Source organism: Nycticebus coucang, chromosome 11 (assembly GCF_027406575.1).
Source record: "Nycticebus coucang isolate mNycCou1 chromosome 11, mNycCou1.pri, whole genome shotgun sequence".
Classification (NCBI taxonomy): Eukaryota; Metazoa; Chordata; class Mammalia; order Primates; family Lorisidae; genus Nycticebus; species Nycticebus coucang.
Genome location: NC_069790.1, coordinates 23,589,456 through 23,611,054, shown reverse-complemented (window position 1 = coordinate 23,611,054; position 21,599 = coordinate 23,589,456). Strand labels below are relative to the sequence as shown.

Below are 21,599 nucleotides of genomic sequence, written 5' to 3'. Positions count from 1 at the left end.
TTAGTTATCACTAATAAATAGTTTGTAAGAACTAAATGTGGCTATTTGTACTCCAATTTTGCTTTATTTAATGAACAAAGATATTTAAAATTGGGATCAATGGATAAAAATACTGCATAATTACTACACAGTTTTTGAGATTTGTGCTATTTTGCTATTGTTCGCTTGATTGCTGTGAAAAATGAAAATAACATTGAATGATGTGCAGCTAAGCCATTTCAGATATAATTCTAGATACTTTTTCTCCAGACTTGAATCCTGTTTAAAGATAGTAGAAATAGAAATTTAGTCTGTGGACCTGTCTTCATCTCCATTGGTTGTACTGATAAAGAAAGAAATAGCCACTTCTTAAAATAGTGAAGTTTCTGGGTGGTCCTGAAAAAATCCAAACTAATTAAAGGGAAGACAGAAAAAGAAACAGAAAAAGAAAAAGGATTTTGTACAGCTTTACACTTAAATCAATGGTTTTATGTATTTTTTGGACTTCTGCTCTCCCCTTCCCCCCCCCCACCGAGCTTCATTGTTCCTTGTTCTTTGAGAATGTAAGAACACATCATTTTCAGGGGAGGAATTGATGCCTTCAGTTTATTCACATGGTTCTTCTCTTCCTTAGGAGAAGAATTAAACACCTAAATTCCTTAGGTGTTTAATAAAGTTTTCCCCTGACTCTGTCAGATATGTGGGCACGTGAGACGTCCTCGAATTTGATAAGAGGAATGGCTGCCCCAAGTATGCTCAAAAGTGCATCCCTGCAATGAGTGTCTGTAATTCAGACTTACCAGAATCCATCTGACCACTGTTATGTTTTCAGGAGTGTTGGTGTCAGAAGGCCATTCTAGGATGTCACTTTCTGTGAAGACTTCGTGGACTCCTCTAAAAGTTTTGAAGAGCTTTGGTGGACTCTTCTAAAAGTTTTACCCAGCCAAACTGGCACAAATCATTGTGTTTTTTTATATACAGTAAAATCTCTAATCTCATACTCTTTTAGTTTATTCTTTTTCTTTGATTACTTTTGCTAATATTCTAGGGAATTAACGTTACAGACTTGTCAAATGTTCTGCTTCTTACCTTTTCTGATAAGCCACTTGCTTGGTGCTCGTGTTTAGGCCCAGTGACCAGTGGACACCAGCAAGGTGAGTAGAGCAGAACCATTAGAAACCCAGCTGGAGCTGTCTGATCTCTGGGCGACTGCAGTCAGGAGAAATTGACTAGATGAGGCTGGGGTCTTTAAAGAGCTGGCTCATGTCAGCGGGGCACACCTGAGCATCCCACTGTATGTAAAGGCATCTGGGGTTGGAGTATAGGAGCCTCTGAACCCACAGGCAAAATGTGGAAGCAGAGAACTGGGAGGCGCCCTGTTCAGGGATGAACACAGCAGGCAAACCTGGCACTGGGGAAGCCAGGCTCTAGGGCTAAGCCTCTGAGGCCAGTTCTTGGAGGGGATCTGGCAGGAGCAAGCAGCCAGTCTATCAGGGAGTGACACTGAAAGCAGGCTCCCAGGCAAGTGCTCAGGTAGAGGACTTAGACAAAATTGAAGTTACCACAGTGTGTAGAGTCAAGGTCTTAGAAACAGAAGAAAACCCAATTGCCAATAATAGATTAGACAAAGTAAATGCAAAAACTCACCACAAACCCAGTGAAAATAAGTTAACTTTCAATATTGACAAAGAGTTGTGAAGAAAGTAAAACAGTTACATGTACATTTAACTAACTTCCTTCCTTTCATCTGATACTTCATGTTGTTTTTTAAAAGCTGTACATAGGTCAACCAGGACTTTATAGAGTTAAACCATGGATTTGAGAACTGTAACAAAAAATCACTTATCTGAAAAGCACATGTCTGGTTCCCTCCCAGACATTTTATAGTGCTGTTTTTCCCAAATTAAAGTTTTTCTTTATTCTCACAATATGAGACAAAATATTAATATGCTTGACACCGTTAAAGGATAAAGATTAGGTATGTGCATGTGGTATGTGTGTATATTTAGATATTAAACTAAACATTAGACTTACCAATTTAAGAGTTATGAATAAAGGTGATGGACTTAAATACCAAAAAAGTAGTTAAAATAACTTATCTGTAAGATACTTTTCACATTTGAGATTTTAGATTCCCCATAGTTTTGTTTTGCTTTTCACTAGGCAAGTATGCTGTATTTTTGATCAGTGAATTAACACATTGAATTTTTATTTAACAAAACTCTTATTTCAAAGATTCTTCTTTTATATCATAAACATTCTTTCTTATCATTGTATTTGAATTTATATAGCAATTCATACCCTCCAAATAATAACTCTGTATTTTAGTATAATCTTTCCAAAGTATTGGCATTATGCCTCACTATATTAAAGAAATATACATGCTAAATACCTAAACATGACATGACTTTTTACTTGATCTTCAAGTTGGCAAGTAGGAAAAGAAATTCTGTAGTACTTCTGTTTTAATTAAATGCCATCTCTACTTAATTAATATCTAATATGTAATCTATTTACAAGTATAGTAGTTTGTATAGATAAATAGTCTATAAGAGAGTAGGAACTGCTTTAATGCTGAAATGACCACAAAGCTTACAATGCTAAATTAGATTTAAAAGATCTTTCCTTTATGTATTCCAGAAGTTTTTGTCAATAGCTTCAATTGAAATATATTTTCTCTAGTTATATCTAGGTTGCTATTTTGTCTTATCTTACCTCTTCCCATTATTATCAAATACAAAGTTAATTTTAAATATTTGTCTAATTTAGATTTTGGTAGTAGTAGAGAGGTATCTTTGGTTTATTGTTCTTTAGTACTTTGGAGTCGGAAGCTGTTTTTATACTCTTTGAGGTCTCTTGAAAGGATGAGGTCTCTTGAAAGGATTATTTTTTTCTAATTTGCCCAGCAACATCTATAATAGATCAATACAGTAAAAAGTCCTAATTAACTCATCATGGCAATCAGTGGAAAGTTCTCTGATATGTGTACAGTCTGTGCTTTGGTCTAAAGAACCAACTGCGCAAATCTAGAAGAGAGAGATGAAGCACGTGTGGAAAAGGCCTGGGTTTGGGCAACGTTGTGCTTGTTGTGAATCAGGAGTGTGGTACACTGTTGAGAGAGCAGAGGCGACTTGAGGCCAGGTTGGCAGGTGGAATTTCCCGAAAAGTAGAGAGAGGGTTGTGTCCTACCTGTACTCCCACACTCAGCCCAGTGTCTTGGGGTAAATTGGGGTGGCCCACTTAGCTGTATAAATTTTTAAGTGTTTAAAATTGGAGCTCATTCAAAAAGTGGTGAGGATGGAGAGAAAACTCAAAACCATGTTTACATGAGGATGAGCTAAAGGAACTGGGATGTTTATTCTGGACGAGAGGGTACAGAATTGCTGTCTTCATTGATATAAAGGGCTGTCATGTTGTAGAGAGGTTATTTATTCTGCATGGCTCTTGGAGGGCAGAATACGGGCCAGTGGTGGGCATTTTGGCTCAGTGCAGAAATAGCTTTTAGCTGGTTTTACATGTACCTGAAAGGAGTGAACTGCCTCAAAAAGTGTATCTTGCCTAGGTACATGGTTGCTGTAGTATTTATTAAGGATCCTAGGGAAATCCCACCAGACTGGACTTAAAGATCTGAGACACTGGCAGGGAGTGCAATGATAGATTTGTATGCATGAGGTCTGAGAGCTTCCAGGAGGGCCCACCATGATCCTTGGATGGCAGCATCTGAGCGGAGTCATAGGTGAGGTTGGCTGGAAAAAGAGTAGTGGTAGGGCATTGCAGTGCAAGAGCCAACCGTGTGCAGAAGGCTGTGGGAGAGAGTGTAAGTGCAGGTGGTTGGGAAGAAAATATAATGGAGCAGGAGATGGAACAGAAAGTATCTTAAATGCCAAATGGAGCATATGGATTTAGGAGTTGAAACTTGGGAGTAACCTTGTCTGATTTGCATATTTGAAAAATGGCTCAAATGACAAGGTTGAGGATGGAAATGATGCTAGAGTGAGGACTCCCAGAGGCACCTCTTTGAGTCTCAGTTTTCTTTTCTCTAATATAAGGAGCTTGGGCTATTCCATAACATTCTATGATAATAAATTTGTTCAGTGTCTTTCTTTATAATTTCATTTTGATTAGCAGGCCCATGGCACTCTAGGCTTTGCCAGCCTGTGGTATAAATGGACTTATATTGATACCACCACCCAGATTTCATTCACGCTTACCTATTGTGCTGCTTAGGACTTCTGGATTCCAGTAAAAATCCATACATATGTCTCTGGAGCCCCATGCAGATTCCTAATGGGAGCATCTAAACTGATCCCTCACACTCCTTACCCCATGGTCCTTGTCACTAGCATTATCTGAACCCTAACCTCCCTGTGCCAGGGCTGCTGGTGCCAGTACCCTTATGACTATGCTGAGGTTCCTGCCCAGCACTAATGTTCCTAGAATTTCAGGATTTGTGGTGCTTTGGTGACCCAGCCTTTGTGCAGGTCTTCACTACAGCACAGCCATACTGTTCCCAACAAAGTGGGCAGATGGCCTACTTCTTCTCTTGGTCACTTATTATCAGCTGAACAGTGAAGCAGGACTAGACAAAGCCATGTGTCTCACACAATCTTCCTTGAAATGAGATCTTTTATCTCTTCCTGGAAACCTCAGGGCTGTGGAATAGTCACTGAGAGAGACACCAGGATTTTCTCTCCATTCTAGTTTCCCACAAGGTATCCAAAGGCCCTCCCTGCCCTAGGCAGCCTTCTTTCAGCCGAAAGACAGGGCAAAACAACCTTCAGGCCCGACACCTTTGCCCACTAGATCATCACACAGACCTACCTCATTCTGTGTCTGGCTCAGAGCTAAGCACTTCTCACTTGTCATCTCTTCTAATCACCCAGACCTGGAGAGGACAGACTATTAGCATCCTCATTTACAGATGAGTATGAGGCCAAGAGGAATTACGTAACTTACACAAGGGGTTGAGCAGCTGACAGAGCTAGAATGTCTGTAATGTTCTAGACACCACACTCTTCACAAGTCCCCATGATTTGTACACAAACACTCAACAATCTGTATGAGTAAAGTGCTTTCTTATCTCATTGTCATCTGTGCATAAATTCAAACTTGGCTTTTGCATCCAGGGATGGGAAGAAACGGTGGATGCTGCCATTTCCCACCTGTTGAAGACTTGCCTGTCAAAGAGTTCAAAGGAGCAGGCTTTGAACCTCAACAGCCAGCTGAACATACCCAAAGACACAAGCCGACTAAAAAAACATATCACCTTGCTGTGTGACAGATTAGCCAAAGGAGGCCGTCTCTGCTTAAGTACTGACGCGGCAGCCCCGCAGACCATGGTCATGCCAGGTAAGAGCTCCCTCCGTGCTCCTTAATACAATTGCACATTTCCAAAATTAAAGGAATTTGCCTGTGGTTGTAGTTGGGGTTTAAATTTCATATTAAAGTGATGATAGCCAAGAAAATTGCTTTCACGTTTCCCCTCAGATATCCTAGGGTAACTACTTGGATAAATATTCTTGGAGTATTTGCTTACTAGACATTTCTGGAGTGCTATGTCTTTTTTCTTCCCTCTGCTTTCAAATATATGGCCCATTTTGTTTTGCTTCTAACCAATAAAAAGTGGATTAGAGGATAAAACTATTTTTAAGGAAAAGTTTTACTAAATGTGATCTTGCGATACCATATTTCATGAATGTAAATAGCATGATACAAGCAACTAATGTAATCCAGATGAATCCAATTCCTTCTGGACTGTTTTCTTGGATTGTGGTCATGGGCTAAGGAGAAAGGATCACAAGATGTGAGCAGACTTCAGGGCCGAGGCAACATAGCCAGTGTGGAAAGAGATCAAACTCGTTCCTACATGGGCATCAGATCAGCCCTTCATATGCACTCAATTGTGCTCACTCAGCTCTCTCAGGGGCAGTAGTTCCTAACTCTTATTTCCCTCTTCCTAGCCTCTCTATGGCAGCAGCAAAGAGCATAATGTAAACGAATTTATTAAATGCAGCATCTGTAACATCTACGTGTATTTCTCCTAAAACAAGGACCATGGTGTGGGAAGTGTTGTGGTTTTCTCTTCTTCCTTCTCATATGCCTGTGTTCTCTCCCTTCATTCCCATGCTGATGCTCTTGCTATCACTTCCTTTTTCCTCTCAATCAGCATTCCTAAGGGTAAACATGGAGACAACATAGCAAAATCTAATAAGCACAGATTCTGGAATTAGACAGACCAATGCTCAGATGCTACCTCTATCCCTTATTACTCATATCACTCCATGTATATTACTTAACTTTCCAGAATCTTAGTTTCTTCCTCCAGAAAATGAGCAAGAGAATGCTTGCCTTGTTGCCGGAGCCTTATATATTTATAAAACACCTAGCACAATGATTAGAACAGAGACACCATCAAAAAATTCAAGCTATAATTATTACAATTGTTATGGATGTATGTGTGATTCAGCTGCTTTTAGAGAGGCAAGACGATGTTTTGGGCCTTATTGTCACTGGTGGTAAAACATGGGTGTACCAATACAACCCCGAAGCAAAATGTCGAATTGCACAATGGAAATCAGCCAATTCTCCGTGACCAAAAAAGTTCTGTCAGTCCAAATCAAGAGTCAAAATGATGTTGCTGACCTTTTTTTTTGATATCAGAAGGATTATTCATTAAGATTTGTACCATCTGGACAAAGAGCCACATTAAGTATTGGGAAATGCTAAAAAGCCTGTGTGAAATTATGGTTATGGGGGGGGGGAAACAGAAAGAGGGAAGGAGGGAGGGGGATGGGGCCTTGGTGTGTGTCACAGTTTATGGGGGCAAGACATGATTGCAAGAGGGACTTTACCTAACAATTGCAATCAGTGTAACCTGGCTTATTGTACCCTCAATGAATCCCCAACAATAAAAAAAATAAAAAAAAAAGTTAGATGAAAACAACCTGACCTTTTCACTAACAACTCATGGATCTTGCATCACAACCATATACCGGCTCATGCAGCACTGTCTGTGAGGGAGTTTTTAGCTAGTAAACAAATAACTATATTGGAACATCCTCCTTAATCACTTGATCTGGCTTTCTTTCCCCAAAAATAAAGGAAATTTTGAAAGAAAGACATTTTGATGACATTCAGGACATCAAGGTTAATATGGGGATAGCTCTGATGGCCATTCCAGAAAAAAGAGTTCCAAAATTGCTTTGAAGGGTGGACTAGGTGCTGGTGTCAGGGCATACCTTCCCAAAGGGAGAAGTCCAAAGGTGACCATAGTGATATTCGGCAGTGAGGTATATAGCACTTTTTCTAGGATGAGTTCACAAACTTGTAGACTTCATAGTCTATGATTTGAAGTATTTTTACCTTAACTGCAAACAGATAAAATCCAGTTTTTATTCCAAAAAATGTTTCTTATTTGGCCTTTCCACAGAGAAATGCTTCTGACATTGCTAGCCTTTAGTCAGGCCCGCTTCATCTTGCCCTTGTAATATTCTGTCTGATCCTTTGGCCTCCACTCATCCGTCTTCTGTCTGCTGTTACAGCATTATTCTCTTAAGAAATCCTTAGTCTTAATGAGATAGTAAATTTAAAATATTCATTATAATCAGCACTTAGTATATGCCCTCTCACTTGCCCACAAGAAAAACAAAGGAGACTAGAGGGAAAAGGACAGATACAGACTAGAGGGAAAAGGACAGAGAAAATTTAAAAAGGTGTGGGATAGGCCCACGTGATTGTCAGTTCATGGTGCAGCAGCCCTGGGTTCTCTTTCTAGGTCCTCTCTGAACACCCCTGTCCAATGACCTCCAAATCCCTGTCTCAGTCATTTTCATTTAAATAACTAGATTTGTAAGCAACTAGGATATGGAACATTTAAGCCCTCAATGAAAACTTTTTCAATGTATGGAAGAAAAGGGCAGAGAGGAAAGATGAAGAGAAGAAGGAAGAGAGGCAGAAAAGAAGAAAAAGTTAGAAAGTGAGTTTGTTCCTCACCCAGGAGACTGTGAGCAAGGTTCTCACCTCTTCTGCCAGGTCTGGCTGCCTTTGTTCAATAGGAAAGGTGGAAATTGTGTGTTGTATGTGTCACAGTCACAATGCCTTGCTTTCACTTGCTGATGACCCACTTGTGACTTGGTGGTTGAGTAGCTCTCTCTCCCATCTGTGTTGATCTAATCACAACAGTGACTTTTAAAATAAATTGTTAAATTGGTCCTCTATGTCCAAGCTCAATTATTGCCTGTAATATTTTCTTCCTAGACCTCAAAATTTTCACGCAGTTTATCTCTGTACTTAGCATATTTTTGAGGTAGAAGAGGCACATGGAATTATTGCTGTTTTACAAATAGAAAATGGAAGCAGGAGAAGTGAAATATCTTGCCTGGAGTTACATGGTTACTAGAAGGGTTGTGTATAGAATCCAAATCTCCCAGCCCACTATGCTTCCTACTAGACCACACAGACCCCAACGGTACAAATACATTTCCAGCCAGAACCTCCTCCTGCGTCAGCTGTTCTTGATCTGGCCTGTTTTTCACTTATTAAGCTGTTCTAGCAGTATGAGAAGGACAGAAACGCTTTTATGCAGTCTTTTTTTTCTATGAGAAATGTATTAAATATTTATCTATATTTGTTTTGTGCTTAATTTTCATTATCTCCACAGAGGTGTCATTATACCATTATCATGAGATAATAAATACCGTGAGAAATTGTTTCTGCTTTAAGCCTGTAATTGCACAATTTACAATGTTGGTTTAGCTGTAATAGTTGTATCAGAATATATGCAGGTAAAGTATCACATTAGATAAGAGTAAATTACTGAACACATAAGCATGTAAGACTTTGCACAGACATAATTATTTTTTAAGATCTGGATGAGAACTTCGAGATCATCTGGTCCACCTCCCTGACTTAACAGCTTAGGTGATGAAGTTTGGGAAGGTGAAATGACTAATTGATTATATTAAAGGGCACAGTATATATAATTTTGTCACATTCTCTGTAAAATTGCAGATGGATAAACATCTCAGAATAAAAAACCCTTGGTCTTTCTGTCCTCATGACTTTATGAGCCCAGCACCTTGGATATACCCTTTCTTTGCTCTAGTGAAGGCTGTGATGACAACACCCTCCCTGATGTCCAGAGTTTGAAAATCTTCCCCACTGGGAATTACATTATGAACTTTTTTGTCTTACCTTTCTCTTCCTTGCCTTTATCAACTTTATCAGTTTTCCTTTGCCCTTTTCTGGGTGATTTTTTTTTTTATTCTAGAACCATCAAATCTATTTATCTCATCTGTATCTCTGGTGTTCACATTGTTCTGCTGAGGAATATGGCTCTTAAGGAATCTATTTTTATTAAATGTCTGTTTTCTAATTTCTGCTGTATCCATTCTATTCTTAGAGAGGAGTCACAGAGGGCCACCAGGGTACTGTTTCTAAAAAATTGTAATGTGAATGATTTAGTAGTCTAGCTGGCCTTACCATACATGTATGTTGTCAGTTTTGTCCCTTCAGGTGCCTGAGATCGAAAGACTTGCTTTAGATTTCTCAAAGCTTCCTTGTATAACCTCAGTGTCTAGAACAATAATTTCTATTTCAATAGCCCTAATTACAGTGAAGATTTGAATCTCTCAAGCACATATCAAAAACTTAATGCATACATGGGTGGGCCTAACTCATGATATTTGTTAACTAATAATGTTAATTTCATGAACACTGAAGATTTTTATTACCTCTTTGTGGTTTTTTTAAACTTAATTTCATCTAGACGATGCTTTGCCCACCAAGAAGTGGTAGAGTGACAGCCCATCAAGATGGAATCTAGGAGAGCAAATGGGTGTGCATTCAACAAGAGGGCAGGTAGAGAAAGACAGGTAGGGAGAAAGGGCTGGAAGACTGACTATCCAGGCTGATCAAGTACCTCAATGTGATCAAATAAGTCAGAAGTCATAACTGACCACAGCTTCAGCTGTATTTTCTCTTTTTTTCTTTTTGGCCAGGGCTGGGTTTGAACCCTCAACCTCTGGCGTATTGGGTCAGCACCCTACTCCTTTGAGCCACAGGCGCTGCCCTCACATGTATTTTCTTTGGCACTACCAGGTTTCTGGGCCAAAAGGCAGCAAGGCAGGGTGGGGGTGAGGGAGAGAAAGCAAAAACAGTTTGATAAGTAAGTTGAGACTTTTCACAGATATAGATCAAAATTATTTCACAGATATAGATCTATTATTTTGAGACATGATATAAGCCACCCAGGAATTAGTATTTTGTGCATCTTTATATATTAAGTGGGTAGCAAAAAATACAAAGCACAAATCTGAATACAAAGTTAAAGTCTGACTTACCAATATTCTCCATTAATGTGAACAGCTTAAACTGTCCTCTAAAGAGGCACAGGTTAGCTGACTGGATACAAAAACTCAGGCCAGATATTTGCTGCATACAAGAGTCACATCTTACCTTCAAAGATAAATATAGACTCAGGGTGAAAGGATGGTCGTCCGTATTTCAGGCAAATGGTAATCAGAAAAAAACAGCTGTTGCAATTCTATTTGCAGACACAATAGGCTTTAAACCAACAAAAGTAAGGAAGGATAAGAATGGTCACTTCATATTTGTCAAGGGTAATGCTCAATAAGATGAGATTTCAAATATTAATATTTATGCACCCAACCAGAATGCGCCTGAATTTCTAAGAGAAACTCTAACAGACATGAGTAACCTAATTTCCTCTAGCTCTGTAATAGTCAGAGATTTCAACACTCCTTTGGCATTGCTGGATAGATCCTCCAATAAGAAGCCAAGCAAAGACATTTTAGATTTAAACCTAACCATCCAACATTTGGATTTAACAGACATCTACAGAACATTTCATCCCATCAAAACTGAATACACATACTTCTGATCAGCCCACGGAACATATTCCAAAATCGATCACATCTTTGGTCACAAGTCTGACCTCAGTAAATTTAAAGGAATAGAAATTATTCCTTGAATCTTCTCAGACCACCATGGAATAAAAGTTGAACTCAGTAACAACAGGAATCTACATACTCATACAAAAACATGGAAGTTAAATAACCTTATGCTGAATGATAGCTGGGTCAGAGATGAGATTAAGAAGGAAATTGCCAAATTTATGGAACAAAACAACAATGAAGGCACGGATTATCAGAACTTCTGGGATACCGCAAAGGCAGTCCGAAGAGGGAAATTTATAGCACTGCAAGCCTTCCTTAAGAGAACGAAAAGAGAGGAAGTTAACAACTTAATGGGACATCTCAAGCAACTGGAAAAGGAAGAACATTCCAACCCCAAACCCAGTAGAAGATAAGAAATAACCAAAATTAGAGCAGAATTCAATGAAATTGAAAACAAAAGAATTATACAACAGATCAATAATTCCAAAAGTTGGTTTTTTGAAAAGGTTAATAAAATAGATAAACCTTTGGCTAACCTAACCAGGAAAAAAAGAGTAAAACCGCTAATCTCATCAGTCACAAACGACAAAGACGAAATAACAACAGACTCCTCAGAAATTAAAAAAAATCCTTAATGAATATTACAAGAAACTTTATTTTCAGAAATATGAAAATCTGAGGGAAATTGACCAATACTTGGAAGCACATCACCTTCCAAGACTTAGCCAGAATCAAGTGGAAATGTTGAACAGGTCCATATCAAGTTCTGAAATAGCAGCAACCATACAAAATCTCCCTAAAAAGAAAAGCCCGTGACCAGATGGCTTCACATCAGAATTCTACCAAACCTTTAAAGAGGAACTAGTACCTATATTACTCAACCTGTTCCAAAATGTAGAAAAAGAAGGAAGACTACCCATCACGTTCTATGAAGCAAACATCACCCTGATCCCCAAACCAGGAAAAGACCCAACAAGAAAAGAAGATTATAGACCAATATCACTAATGAATATAGATGCCAAAATATTCAACAACTTTCGAACAAACAGAATCCAGCAACACATCAGAGAAATTATACATCATGACCAAGTCAGTTTTATCCCAGGGTCTCAAGGCTGGTTCAATATACGTAAATCTATAAGTATAATTCATCACATAAACAAATTAAAAAACAAAGACCATATGATTCTCTCAATTGATGCAGAGAAAGCTTTTCATAATATCCAGCATCCCTTCATGATGAGAACACTTAAGAAAATTGGTATAGAAGGGACATTTCTTAAACTGATAGAGGCCATCTACAGCAAACCCACAGACAATATCATATAGAATGGAGTTAAATTGGAATCATTTCCACTCAGATCAGGAACCAGACAAGGCTGCCCATTGTCTCCACTGCCCTTTAACATTGTGACGGAAGTTTTAGTCACCGCAATTAGGGAAGAAAAGGTGATCAAGGGTATCCATATAGGGTCAGAAGAGATCAAACTTTCGCTCTTCGCAGATGATATGATTGTATATCTGGAAAACCCCAGGGATTCTACTACAAAACTCTTAGAAGTGATCAAGGAATACAGCAGCGTCTAAGGTTACAAAACCAACATTCATAAATTGGTAGCCTTTATATATATACCAACAATAGTCAAGTTAAAAAAACAGTTCAGGACTCTATTCCGTTCACAGTAGTGCCAAAAAAGATGAAATATTTGGGAGTTTATCTAACAAAGGACATGAAAGATCTCTATAAAGAGAACTATGAAACTCTAAGAAAAGAAATAGCTGAAAATGTTAACAAATGGAAAAACATACCATGCTCATGGCTGGGCAGAATCAACATTGTTAAAATGTTATTGCAGCTCAATTTGCAATCGCCAAAATGTGGAAACAGCCTAAATGCCCACCAACCCAGGAATGGATTAACAAGCTGTGGTATATGTATACCATGGAATACTATTCAGCCATTAAAAAGAATGGAGACTTTGCATCCTTCGTATTAACCTGAATGGACGTGGAAGACATTATTCTTAGTAAAGCATCACAGGAATGGAGAAGCATGAATCCTATGTACTCAATTTTGATATGAGGACAATTAATGACAATTATGGTTATGGGGGGGAAGCAGAGAGAGGGAAGGAGGGAGGTGGGTGGGGCCTTGGTGTGTGTCTCACTTTTGGGGGGCAGGACATGATTGCAAGAGGGACTTTACCTGACAATTGCAATCAGTGTAACCTGGCTTATTGTACCCTCAATGAATCCCCAACAATAAAAAAAAAAAAGAAAAAAAAATGTGCATACTACCCAAAGCAATATACAATTTTAATGCAATCCCTATTAAAGCCCCACTGTCATACTATAAAGACCTTGAAAAAATAATACTTAGTTTTACATGGAATCAGAGAAAACCTCGAATAGCCAAGACATTACTCAGCAATAAAAGCAAAGCAGGAGGAATCACGCTATCAGACCTCAGACTATACAATAAATCGATAGTGATCAAAACAGCACAACAGTACCGGCACAAAAACAGAGAAGTAGATGTCTGGAACAGAATAGAGAACCAAGAGATAAATCCAGCTACTTATCATTATTTGATCTTTGACAAGCCAATTAAAAACATTCAGTGGGGAAAAGATTCCCTATTTAACAAATGGTGCTGGGTGAACTGGCTGGCAACCTGTAGAAGACTCAAACTGGACCCACACCTTTCACCATTAACTACGATAGACTCTCACTGGATTAAAGATTTAAACTTAAGACATGAAACTATAAAAATACTAGAAGAAAGTGCAAGGAAAACTCTTGAAGAAATCAGTCTGGGTGAGTATTTTATGAGGACCCCCCAGGCAATTTGAGAATCTTCAAAAATACACTACTGGGACCTGATCAAAGTAAAAAGCTTCTGCACAGCCAAGAACACAGTAAGTAAAGCAAGCAGACAGCCCTCAGAATGGGAGAAGATATTTTGAGGTTATGTCTCTGAGAAAGGTTTAATAACTAGAATCCACAGAGAACTCAAACGTATAAGCAAGAGAAGAACAAGTGATCCCATCTCAGGCTGGGCAAGGGACTTGAAGAGAAACTTCTCTGAGGAAGACAGGCACACAGCCTACAGACGTATGAAAAAATGCTCGTCATCCTTAATCATCAGAGAAATCATAATCAAAACTACTTTGAGATATCATCTAACTCCAGTAAGATTAGCCCATATCACAAAATCCCAAGTCCAGAGATGTTGGCGTGGATGTGCAGGAAAGGGAACACTTCTACACTGCTGGTGGGAATGCAAATTAATACATTCCTTTTGGAAAGATGTTTGGAGAACACTTAGAGATCCAAAAATACATCTGCCATCCATCCTATAATTCCTCTACTAGGTATATACCCAGAAGACCAAAAATCACATTATAACAAAGATATTTGTAGCAGAATGTTTATTGCAGCCCAATTCATAATTGCTAAGACATGGAAAAAGCCCAAGTGCTTACTGATCCACAAATGGATTAATAAATTGTGGTATATGTACACTATGGAATATTATGCAGCTGTAAAGAAAGATGGAGACTTTACCTTGTTCATGTTTACATGGATGGAGCTGGAACATATTCTTCTTAGTAAAGTATCTCAAGAATGGAAAAAAAAGTATCCAATATACTCAGCCCTTCTATGAAACTAATTTATGGCTTTCATATGAAAGCTATAACCCAGTTATAACACAAAAATATGGGGAAGGAGGAAGAGGGGAGGATGGGTGGAAGGAGGGTGGTTGGTGAGATTACATCTGCGGTGCATCTTACAAGGGTACATGTGAAACTTAGTAAATATAGAAAGTAAATGTCTTAACGCAATAATTAAGAAAATGCCAGGAAGGCTATGTTAACCAGTGTGATGAAAATATGTCAAACGGTCTATAAAACCAGTGTGTGGTGCCCCATGATTGCATTAATGTACACAGCTAAGATTTAATAATAAATAAAAAAAATCTACCTAAAAGAAAACATATTATATAAAAGAAGACAGTTGTACTCATGTTTATTGCAGCACTACTCCCAATAGTAAAGTCATGGAATCAGCCTGTATGTCCATCAACAAATGATCAGATGTGGAAAATGGTGCATACACACACCAGGGAATACTACTCAGCCATAAAAACAAATGATATAGGCCTAAGGCACCAGCACATACACCTGAGCTGGTGGGTTCGAATCCAGCCCAGGCCTGCCAAACAACAATGACGGCTGCAACCAAAAAGTAGCTGGGCGCTGTGGCGGGCACCTATAATCCCAGCAACCTAGGAGGTGGAGGCAGGAGAATTGCTTGAGCCCAGGAGTTGGAGGTTGTTGTGAGCTGTGATGCCACAGCACTCCACCGAGGGTCAGAGCTTGAGGTTCTGTCTCAAAGAAAAGAAAAAGAAAAGAAAAAAGGAAAAAGAACAAATAATATCGTGACCTTGGCAGCAACATGATGGCACTGGAATGACTAACTTAGAGACACAAAGTCAAATACTGCACGTTCTTGCGGATAAGTGAGAGCTAAATCATGGGTACACATGTACATACAGAGTGAATAACAGACATCGGAGACTCTAAAAGGTAGACGGGTGGAAGAGGAGTGTGAGGGCTGAAAAACTATCGGGTGCAGTTTATGCTATTTGGGTGATGGATACACTAAAAGCCCAGTCTTTACCCCTATGAAATGTATGCACATAATGAATCTGTACCAAATCTATTAAAGAAAAATTACCTGAAACTGTTACCAATATTTCTTCATAGATATTGGGAAAACAAACAAAATATTTATTTGAAAAATAAGTAATGTTAAAATTAACAGTACGTTTATTTTTGTTTGCCAAAATGTAGGTTATACTGACAAGTATATGCTAATTTTTAGTGGCAACATTCAAAAAATTGAACAAGTTTTTTGAGTTGTTTTTTTTTTGGCATGATGGTTCACACTGAAATTTGACCTTATAAGCCCCTCAACGAAGAGGCTCCTTTTTAGGAAAAAATATTTTAAAGCATTAACTGTTTTCGAGGGTCTCTTAATCCTTTCATATAGAGATTGTTTTCTTTAGAAACATCTTTCATGTCAAATGTTCTTGTCAATTTTCTTCTCCTCTTTGCCAGCTGTACTGACCGCCAGATATTTTCAGTGGTCACTGCCTTTGCATGTGACAGGAGCAGTTGTCTAAAAATACTTTATATTAAATCTAGCATAATTTGCAAGATTTATAGTTTTCCTCTGCAGCCAACGTATGCTGGATTTGCAGCAACTTCTAACAATCAGTGAGGGATTAACCAGTAAAATGTTGATAGCAGGCGAGGATTAATCTAGCATTAAATGCAGAAGAATATCTGAGTAGAGACTAATTTTATAAGTGTCCAATTAGTATTTGAGAGAATGTGTGTTATGCTTTTCAATAATTACAACAACTAGGATAATTATGAAAACTTCCTTAAGTAGAAGGATCCACATCCTTTTTCCAATTACATATGTGAGAACTTAGCCTATTCCTAACCCTAACTCTGACCACATGTGCAAGTGTGGCATTTCAAAGTAATAGAGAAAGAACAAAGTGGATTAGTTTAAAAAATGGTGTTGGAAACTGGCCATGTGGAGAAAAAAAGGAAAGGAAATAGATTCTCTAGCTCATCCCATATGCCACAATGCATTCCAAACAAATAAGACATTAAAAAAAAAAAATCACAAAAGGAAATAAAGGTGGTTACATAAGCATGGAAGCAGGATAGGCCTTTCTAAGTAAGTCAGAAAAAGCAGAAAACAGAAGACTGAGCTTTGGTTATATATTACTTCTCAAAATCTGGTCCAGAAGGATATAAACCAAGGTATGTCTTAATGATAATTATCCTAGGGTGATGGAGTGACAGGTGGCATCTTACTCTTTCTTACATATTTTGTGTACATTTCCTACAAACGGGTTTTGTAAAAAGGCACTGTGATAGAAACTACTCACAGGAAAACAACTATATAATTCTAATGGATGGTGGTAAAGAAGTAACAAGGGCCAATTTCATAAAGCAAGAAAGTTAAGTTTTTCTCAAAAGGAAGTAAGTTATTAAGGCAATGACCGTATGTTTACGGGGCTTGTTTGTATTTCAGTTCTGACAAACTAACCCAAGTCCTTTGCAAGACTCGGCAGAACTGTGTGTAGCTGGTTCAGGGATTCTGTATACCTCCTTTCCATCTCTGTGTCCCATCATCAAGGCTAAGTCATTCAAATACTGTTCTCTGAGTAATGTTTCACCTTGTCAAGTAACTTCATAATTGCTAAATGTCATTGTAGACTGCCTACAATCTAATTTACTATTTCTCAGCATTTACAATGAGACCATTTCCTTCTTAGAACATAATGATTCCTTGGCATTTCTTTAAATGCTGGAAACTGTTCCTGTCCCCCCGAGGCCTGTCTTTTCTAGTCTGCTTTTGTGGCTTCTTGTTCCTTTTCTGTCTCTTCGTTATTGGTATTCCAACTTCATGCTCCCCTGCAGTTTCATCCAACTGTCATCCAAATTCCGTGTGCATCTATGTTTGTGTCTTTCTGTTGGCCACTCTTTCAAGCTCCTCAAGTCTCCACCCACAGGCTTCTCCAATTCCATGTGCCTGAGCAGATTGCTGTGTGTCCCATTTCAGTGGATGGCATTACCCAGTGCCTGGGTCACAGTCCTCAGAAGCAACCTTGACTCTCTGTTTCCTTTACTCCATATGTTCAGTCACCAAGACTTGATGGTGGAACCTCTTAAATATGTCTCTTTTCACTGTCCATCCGGCTGTTACCTAACATCCTGATCTCAGTCTATTACGATGACCTATCAATAACCTCCTTGCATTAAAATTTCTTTAATACTAGTATAAAGAAAAAACCACTCATGACTGTTTATAGCAGTATTATAGCCCAAATACTGAAATGCTCTAAATATTCATCAACTGATGAATATGTATATTCATATAAATGAATACTCTTTAGCAGTTAAAAGAACTGAAGTACGGATATGGAAGTACTACAACATGGATGGACTTTGAAAACAGTATGCTAAGTGAAAGCAGCCAGTCACAAAAGATCACATATTGTATAATTTCATTCTTACAAAATGTCCAAAATAGGCAAATTCAAAGAGGCAAAGTATAGTAGTGGTCGTTTAGGGCTAGGGATGGGCAATGAGCAGTGATAGATCATGGATATGGAGTTTCCTTTTGTGTCAGAAAAGTGTTCTGAAATTAGATTGTGATGATGTGAATATAATGAAAACTATTAAATGTATATTTTTAAGGTAAGTTATATGTGAACTTAGGTAAGTTATATGTGAATCAATAACAGCTCATTTTTAATAGAAAATTAAACATTCTTTATACAAATTTAGACAATTCACATGAACAAAAATAAGAAAATTTAAGATCACCAATCATCTAACCACCTTAAAATACATGTAAATTCAACCACTTGTAAATTTCTACATATGTGTTTACATATGTGTATGTTTGTATCCATATCTTTCTAGTAATTTTTCCTCACATATGTGTGTTTCTGTTTTATAAAAGCTGCATTTTTAAAACTTTAATTATGTCATGACATTATTAAATAGCGGGGTTTTTTTTTTTTGTTGTTGTTGTTGTTGTTGTTTGGAGATAGAGTCTTACTTTGTAACCCTTGTTAGAATGCCATGGCATCACAACTCACAGCAACCTCAAACTCTTGGGCTTAAGTGATTTTCTTGCCTTGGCCTCCCAAGTAGCTGGGACTATAGGCGCCTGCCAAAATGCTTGGCTATTTTTTATAGATGGGGTCTTGTTCTTACTCAGGCTGGTCTCAAACTCATGAGCTCAGGCAATCCACCCACCTTCGCCTCCCAAAGTGCTGGGATTACCGGCAGGAGCCACAGTGCCGGCCTCTGTTATTTTAATAGCTACATACTTAACCAGACCCGTTTTGTTGGATATACAAACTGTTCCTGATATTGATGTGATATTCAATTATTTAGTGAATATTCTTATAGCTAAATCTGTGTATAGCCTGATGAATTTATACTTTTCTATGACCATAAGATTCTTTGAAAAAATATAGATCTGGTTGTTACTTCCCTGCTTTAAAAGATTATATAGTTTCCTATTTTCTACCAAATTAAATTGAAATTCCTAGACCTGAAATACAACGTTCTTCACTAACTAGACCTACATTATCCTTCTAGACTTATCTCCCACAGTTTCTTCTTTAAGATCCTTTGCTGATAATGAACTATTTAGCCTTCTCTCGATACATCATGTTTTTGAAGTTTTTATGGTTTTAAAGTATTATCTTTTATCTATTATCTTATTAGCTTAAGAGGCAATCTGGGCCTAGTGATAAAATTACTACTAATTTCCAAAGACCCAGCTGAGGTGATGTTCCACAAAGCATTTGATGGTCCTCCTGGCACTGCTGGTCACTGTTTCCTTTGTGCTCCCTGGTGCCCTGGGCGTACAGCTATTATACTGTGTAGTACTTGTCATAGGGCACCGTCACTTGTATTCTGTTTCACAACCAAGTGGAAGGTATTAATGATTGTATGATGTTTTTCTTTGTGGCCTCAGCACTCCACTTATACCACACACGCGTGCACACACACACACACACACAGTTGATGCCTACCATGTATTTTCAAAATTCTTTATTTTGAAATAATTATAGAGTTACAGGAAAATGCAAAAATAGTGCATAGAATCCCCTTATATCCTCCACTCAGCTTCCCCTAATGGTTACATTAGCTGAAGAGCTGTGGATAGAGACAAGAAGAGGACTCCAGAAGGCAGTGAATAGAGTGTCAGGCAGTATTATCAAAGACAGTATAAGGTCAGGAAGAATCTGTCTGTAACTGGAAGAAACAGTTATAGGAAAGCAGATGGAAGAAAAAGTGAGCTGGGCTATTATCAGGGTTTTTATTTTCTTTTTCTTCTCTTAGAAGATACTTAGAGATATTTGAAAGTCGGGTGGTATGGCAAGATGCTAACTGCTAAAATTTAGTGTGTGTGTGAAGTCAACTTATTGGGAAGGCAAAAAGAATAATCTAGACTATAGGTAAAATGAATAGAGTTGTTAGCATTTGAGAGGAGAAAAAGTGAGAACCTAGATAATACGTTGGGGATATATGGAGATTTAAGGGGAAAAAAAGGAAACCTTAGTGAAGTCCAACCACATAGGCTTCAGAAAAAGGAAAGGTTTTTTTTGTTTGCTTGTTTGTTTTTGAGACAGCTATTACCCTGGGGAGAGTTCCGTGGCATCACAGCTCCTAGCAACCTCAAACTCCTGGGCCCAAGTGATTCTCTTGCCTCAGCCTCCCAAGTAGCTGGGACTACAGGCACCTGCCACAATGCCCAGCTACTTTTTGGCCTGAGCTGGATTCAAACCTGCCAGCTGTGGTGTATGTGGCTGGTACCCCAGCCACCAGAGCTACAGGTGCCGAGCCGAGAAGGAAAGTTTTATAATAATTTGTGAGACAGGAAGAAGGGGTGAATGGTGAGGTTAAAATTACATCAAATTAAAATTAATTTGCAGTCGCCACTGTGGAAAGGACAAGCTTGGCCATTTAGCAGTTGTGCAATTCTTGAGCCATAGCTTCTCACTTTCACAGTTTTCTCACCTGTTTTGAAATAGCATAGTGTTTCAGAATTGTTTTGAAAATCAAATTATATAGTATATGTAAAGGAAGCATTCAGTTTCATAGTATGCTTATTCTTATCCAATGTCATAGGGTCTATAATAAGATGAATGGAAGGTTAGTGGAAGAATATTTGAATCTAGGATTAGAGTTGGATTTGACAGGAGAAGCAATTAGGAGCAACTGTAGGGGAAGGTCTACCTTCAAAGACCTAATAGAATAACATTCTCCCTGTGTATACTTAGCAAATACTTGTTGATAGACTTGCTGGCTGGTAACTAATTACAACGTGATGACCAGCTTCTTGGAAGTAGGGTTGTTAATACAGGAATAGAATACCAGGGGAGTTTGAGTAATTTCCTTCCCTGCAGATGTTTATACTAATGTGGATACTGGACAGTCTGAAGATAATCTGGGAAAAATCCCGCCTGAAGGTAAGGGACAAATTAAATAACTTTTAAAGGACATCTCTATTCCTATTTCTTTAATCATGTCTTAGGGACAAATATGTAAAATGCCCATTTTTACACTCATCCAGCTGTGTGAACTGTCTTCTCTTTGGACTACTCCCATGTGAAATATTACAATGTAAATGCTAACTTTGTGTTATTTTCAATATCTTTAAAAATTGCATAGCTTGGCCAAAAAAGAGTATCTCAATAACACTGGAATATCCCTCAGGAAGGTATTTATCTCTGAGGCTTTGTATCATTTCAAAAATAACTTTTCTCAAATATTCTACTGACATTTGGGACTGTTTTATCTTCAAATATGAGGATGAAAGAATTGCTATTCATTCCAGAAGTTTCTGGCTATTAAAAAAAAAAAAATTATGAAGAGATTTCTACTGATTTACCACAAACATATGACAAATTTTTTCCCTGTTTTTTCCCCCTCAACTCTGTCCCCCAACTTCTGGTACCTCAGCAGCTATCTTATATAGTAAGGTTTTACTAGTTCACCTCAAGCTTATAATAAACATACTTCCCATTTTCTTCCCTTCAAATTCTGTTCTTGCCATGCCAACTCTCCAAGGAATTCCATATTCAACAATAAG

The 21,599-nt window shown here is 38.2% G+C and overlaps 1 protein-coding gene across 3 annotated transcripts in view; it reads left to right on the top strand.

Annotated features, from left to right (window-relative positions):
• BBS9 (Bardet-Biedl syndrome 9) overlaps positions 1-21,599 on the top strand; it is a 610,039-nt gene that overhangs the window by 518,732 nt on the left and 69,708 nt on the right. For all 3 annotated transcript variants that reach the window (XM_053609065.1, XM_053609064.1, XM_053609066.1), the window contains one exon: positions 5,106-5,328. In XM_053609065.1, the coding sequence (XP_053465040.1) occupies positions 5,106-5,328 (223 nt within the window). The remainder of the gene's footprint in view (positions 1-5,105; positions 5,329-21,599) is intronic.